The sequence below is a fragment of the Nicotiana attenuata genome, chromosome 11, assembly GCF_001879085.1.
Source record: "Nicotiana attenuata strain UT chromosome 11, NIATTr2, whole genome shotgun sequence".
In the NCBI taxonomy this organism is placed as follows: domain Eukaryota; kingdom Viridiplantae; phylum Streptophyta; class Magnoliopsida; order Solanales; family Solanaceae; genus Nicotiana; species Nicotiana attenuata.
In genome coordinates this window covers 1695336-1701199 of record NC_031999.1, presented here as the reverse complement: position 1 = coordinate 1701199, position 5864 = coordinate 1695336, and the positions used below count along the sequence as shown (strand labels likewise).

Below are 5864 nucleotides of genomic sequence, written 5' to 3'. Positions count from 1 at the left end.
TTTTATACGAAATAGGGAACTGTATTTACCTGGTGATAAAAAGCTGGACCCTTGTTTTGACTTTGAATTTGAACAGATTGATGATAAGACGTTTTTCCATACATTAAACTATTATGGCAAGCCGATGTTTAGCTCGATATGTGTACTGCTTTTTATTTTTGTTGTTGCAGTAGTTCTTGCATATTGTTAGTGTTAGTCATGTTTTCTTCCTCTCTTTTTTGCGGTACTTGAATATTGTATTCTACTATCTTAGGAAGAAGGCGAAATATGAAATTAATATGCCAATCAAAGTCACAACTACAGATACTCTTTTTAATAATATCATTCAAAGGGTTTTCACATAATTTGTAAAAGGTGGGAAACAAGATCATTTGATTGACAGATCAGATGGCATCATGGAGTACATGAAAGGATTTAGAATGCATTGTAACACTCCATGGCACCAGGTTGATCATGTCCTCTTTCCAATTAATTTGGCAGAAAAGTGGCATTGGATATTGGGGTGTGTATCATTCCACAAGAGATGCTTTTATCTATATGACTCGCTACGTAGTCGAAAGCACAAAAAAGCTATACAAAAGGTGGCATAGGCATATGCTCTGTTGATCCCCCTATTTCTAGTTAGCATTGAATTTTATAATCAAAGAAGTGACACTGTAGTACAAAATGGTCTGCAGTAGTCAACATTTCCCTTGTAAGTACCTAGAACAGTCAAATTAAAAAGAGAAACACATCAACTTCTTGATGTTTAAGCAAGCATAGCTATATTAGAAAGGGATAAATCAAGACTTGACCAGCATTGCAGTCTCAATTATCAAGATGAAATGATGTTATTTTTAACCAGTTTATTCCACAACTGCTAAAGTTGCACTATGTTCAATCACGCTGACAAACAAACACTAAATGCAGCAATATAGCAAGATGCGGTCCAGGTGTAAAATTTGATTGAGATGCAGATAAAGTATTCACACTTGCCTGTCTCCCAACAAGGATCAATCAAACAAACGCCTCAAGATGGATCAAAGATTTACCATATGCAGATTCGCTTGTTGCACCTTTAGATGGCCAACCATCGCCATATGATGCATGGTATCTAAAGCTTGTAATCTTACAGCCGTTGAATCATCATTAAGTACGTCCATTAAAAAGTCACAACCTCATTAGAAAAATCAGCAGAAAGGATAGCCAATGTTTGCAAAGCTCGGCAAGCAGATTCTCTTACCTTCAATTAAGCAAAAGAGAGTTATACTTGCATATTCCTTATTGTAAGGTTTCTAAAATTAGAGAAAGAGAAAGAGAAGTGACTCTCAGAACATGGCAACAACAAAAAACATTACCTCACTAAATTCATCCTCCAGCCCATGTAGAAAAGCAAAACTAGCACTCGATGCTGGTATCCTGAAATTTTTTTAGTGTACTGGCCAGGGAAATTCATTTCTTTTGTTGCAGATGAAGATTTCTTAGATAGCGTTTGTAACAGAATATATTCCGAAACAATTTCAATCTTCCCTAGGGCAATAAAAACTTCAATCCTGACCTTGACACTCATGTCTCGCACCATTGAACATAGCTGCAAGCGTATCATGTAGAATGAGAAAGGTGAATCAAAAAGATATCTTGCATTATTGATTATATGACAATTGCACAAAAAAAAGATAAAAAACACTATTATAAACATCCTATACTCAAACATTTGAAGCATTTACCAGGTATAATTGAAACAAATTAGAAAAACGAGAAGAGAGAGTGAGAGAGTACATGCTGGCTAATTCGGTTTCACACAATTTGATTCACAAGATGATCATGGCAAGATTCAGACACCTCATGGCAACATTGTTGTTAAATTAACAAGAGAAGTATCTCCAACGGTTTCTTCTGATCTACCTCAGAACCTAATACAGTAAACGCAAAATGACTCATTACAAATGTTAAATCTCTATTAATATTTTTCAAGAAGTTCATTAGCGGACCAATTTGGGTGCCATCTACCTCTAGAAGCATCATAATTACCATTGAGTTTACTTCTTGTGTTTGCTTCTTTTCTTATCTGTAGGTATTTACCTTATTCCATTTCAAAAGAAGGGTGGCAAGGGTGAGATATTAACAGAGATGAATTTCATGTGACACCCAATCAGAGAGTTAAATGGAAAAGAAAAAAAAAATACCTGCAGAAATAATGCATCAGACCAGTCCCTTTTACTTCTCTCTTGTTTAGATGCCACAATTAACTGCCCGCATGCACTAACCTGGATCAGTGACAGGAGTAAAGAATTAGTCAATGATTATAAATATCTCTAAGCAGTAAAGTCTCTGATCCTCAGACGTTAATTTTCCTACAGCAGAGAAAATTTAATGCAACAGTAAGTAGGAACAAATGTACATGAAAATTTCAACAATAAACAAAAATGTACATGAAACTGAACCAATTGAACAACAAGAAAGACCTTGTGTATCTTAAAACAAAAACTTCAGCATTTTATTTCAACACGAAACCTTTAAGGGTTGTTTGGTTGGTCTAGGGAGGAGATTTAATCTCCGCATAAAATCCAACATTATTTTAATGTGGGTTTGCTTTCTACTTTTGTTGTTTTCATAAACAAAAGTTGCATAAGTTATGTAGGAATCTATGTACATCATTTTATGCGGGATAGAATGTTAAATAAGAATGCGGGTTTTAGCAGTGGCGAAGCCACATAATCATAAGGGTGGTCATCGTCGAAAAATTACACTGTGTAGTGTGTACATAGGTAAAATATTACGTTTTAGAAGTATATAATGCATATTGAACACCCTTTGTCGGAAATTTTTTTCATTTTTTTTAAATTTGAAGACCCTTGAAGAAATTCCTAGCTTCGCCACTGGGTTTTAGTAATACATGGGCTAAAAATACTCAAATGACAAAACTAACCCTCATTACAGTATACAAAATGTTTATTTTGTTAAAAGTAAACACATGTTTTTTCAATTATCTTTTGGCCCTATAAACACAAGACAAGCATCAAATACAGTCATCTGAGCAAAATCCACAACAAATCGTTGGTATAAAAAAGGTAAAAGCCAGAGTTAAGTTGTCACAAACTTAATTCTAGCACAGAAGATAACTAGTATTTGACAACACTTATTTATTCCATTACTGACACATGCCAAAAATTCATAAATGCAACATAATTAACCAAAGAAGAACATATAATTTAGTTCCAATGAGATGTAATGTAGAAACTGGCCAAGAACAAGTCTTATTCAATCACAAATAAACATCTTTCTAGTTTCTAGCAAGAGCCTCATCATACTTAATCAAAACTAAAATAGATAAAGAACAGCCTCATCATGACCTACAGCAATAGAAACACCTACATACACTATTATGCCTCTATCCAAGCTAGTTGGTTTGGTCATACAATCTCAAATATCCATGCGCTCCATTTGCACCTATTTTTCATGCTAATATTCAAAATTCTGAATTTTTAACACTAAAGGATCTCTATAAATTTTCTACTAAGATACAAATAACTCATATATCCCAAATAGCTTTTTTCCATAATGCAAATACATCTCAAGCAGTAATATATACACATCAGACTTATTCAGCTTTCGGAGATCTTACTGCACGAACAGCAGAGCATCGCACTGAGTCCTCGGAGTCAAACAGAAGCTCAACAGCTCGAAGATAGCAACCGTGGATGAGACTTTCATCTTCCACAACTATGCACTTGCACAAATCAGCTAATCCATCCAAAGCAACACCACGAATGTACGGATAGGGGTCCTTCGTAAATCCTAGCAGAACCGTAAGCAAAACCGACGGCAAATTTACTCACATTCAAAAGCAACCCATGGCGAACAGAAATACAGGGACGAAGAACGAGTGAGTGGAATGTCGATTCATCGTTGACGTTGATATCTGAGATGGAGAGACACGCGAGGGCATCAGCGAGTGAGCGCGCGGAAGTTGAAGGGAGGAGAGAGAATTCACGGACGGTGGAGATGAGGTTGTGAGGGAGGTGTGGACGGTGATGGAAAAGTAGAGAGAGGAGGCGGAGAATGTGGTGGCTGAGAAAAGGATTCGTATTAGGGTTTTTGAGAGAGAGCGTTAGGGTTTTGAGTATGGATGAAAGTGTGGAGTCGGAGGTGGAAGGGTTGACGATGAGAGAGAGGGCTTGTAAGAGAGCTTGAGGCCTGATGTTCTCGTTGATCTCCAAATTCCTCCGGAGGTGGTGTTCCATCGGCGGACGGCGGCGGACAGGGACGGTGATTCGTCGCCGGCGAAGGGTTCTCTTTATTAATTACTCCCTCCATTTCAACGAGGTACTTGCTTTTTAGTCCATTACAACATAAATAATATATTTTTAAATATGAAGGAGCAATCTACGCTAAATGTCCATAAAACCTAAATTTTTTAGGAATTTTTTTCTACTATACCACATGTGAAACCTTATTACCCTAAATGTGCATAGTTTGTTAATTATCCACCGAGTCTACACTTTTACTACAATTTATATACCATTCGACTATTAGGCATTAAAAGGGCAGAATATTCCCTAAAATGCGCTAAAATTAAGGAGAGAATCTTGGTGTTAATTGATTCTACATTAAATTCAATTTTTAAAAAGGGAAAGGAGATTTCTCATCTGCGTATTTTTCTCCAGATCAGATTTGATTGGTAGGCAAAGCCATTGGAATTTTTTTCGTAATTCAAAAAAAAAAAAAAGACTAAAAGCTTCAACAAACTGAAATCAAATATGTTCTTCATCTTTTTTTTCTCAATATACAAATCAAAAAAATAATAAAATATAGAACAATACCTCAGCAACAACACTCAATCGTGTCTAAAATCCCAATTATGCTACAATTGAATGGGAAAAATCTAATTATAAAAAATGGGTCTCATCTCTGTATTTTTTGAGAAGAAGAAGGAATGGAGAAGAGGAAGTCTGATTTTATGTTAATATCTACAAAATTCCTACATTTATCTACAAATAAACTACAAATTAGTTTTAGTATTGTATAAAGCTATATTGTTTTTAAGGGTATCTACAAAATTACTACATTTATACTACAATTAAACTACGATCTATGTTGAAAAAAAATGTTGACTACAAAATTTTCTATTCATCTACAAAATTTCTACAAAAAAAACTACAAATAAACTACAAATCAGTTTTAGTATTGTATAAAGTTGTATTGTTTTTAAGGGTATCTACAAAATTACTACATTTATACTACAACTAAACTACAATCTATGTCGAAAAAAATGTTGACTACAAAATTTTCTCTTGACCTACAAAATTTCTTCAAAAAAAGTACAAATAAACTACAAATCAATTTAAGTATTGTATAAAGCTGTATTGTTTTTAAGGGTATCTACAAAATTACTACATTTATACTACAATTAAACTACGATCTATGTTGGGAAAAAATGTTGACTACAAAAGGTTTCCCATGTGGCATAGGAATGTAAAAATCCCCCCAAAAAAAATAGGGTTTCAAGATCCATAATACAGCTACTAATAACTAAGACGTGCAGAAACAAAAACAAGAAAAGATGAAGAAACAGAAAGAAGAGAAGAAGGATTTCTGTGCACAAGTTACTGCTAAGCTTCTGTTTATTCACCATGACAACGACACAACAATTAAAATATGGATATTTTCTACCAAAATCATCTCTTCTTTGCTATAAACTTCTGAACCCTCGTTGTATCAACTTCTACCAGACCATTAGCGTAGTTGGAGATAGTTAGTATATCCCACCATTTGCGGTTGAGAATATCTTAGGAATTATGGGGATAGAGAAACGTGGGATATATGGATACCTTTAATTAAGGAGTAAAAACTGCCCATTAATTAGACCCTTAATTAAGTATGGT

At 34.7% G+C, this 5864-nt stretch overlaps 1 protein-coding gene across 1 annotated transcript; it reads right to left on the bottom strand.

Moving 5' to 3' along the window:
• Positions 289-3814, bottom strand: LOC109234017 (protein SIEL-like). The gene is made up of 5 exons (XM_019399836.1): positions 3605-3814; positions 2166-2246; positions 1338-1570; positions 1032-1107; positions 289-702 (listed from the first exon to the last, which is right to left on the bottom strand). Exons 3-5 carry the CDS (start codon positions 1559-1561, stop codon positions 622-624), a joined length of 381 nt encoding a protein of 126 aa, XP_019255381.1. The 5' UTR covers positions 1562-1570; positions 2166-2246; positions 3605-3814; the 3' UTR covers positions 289-621.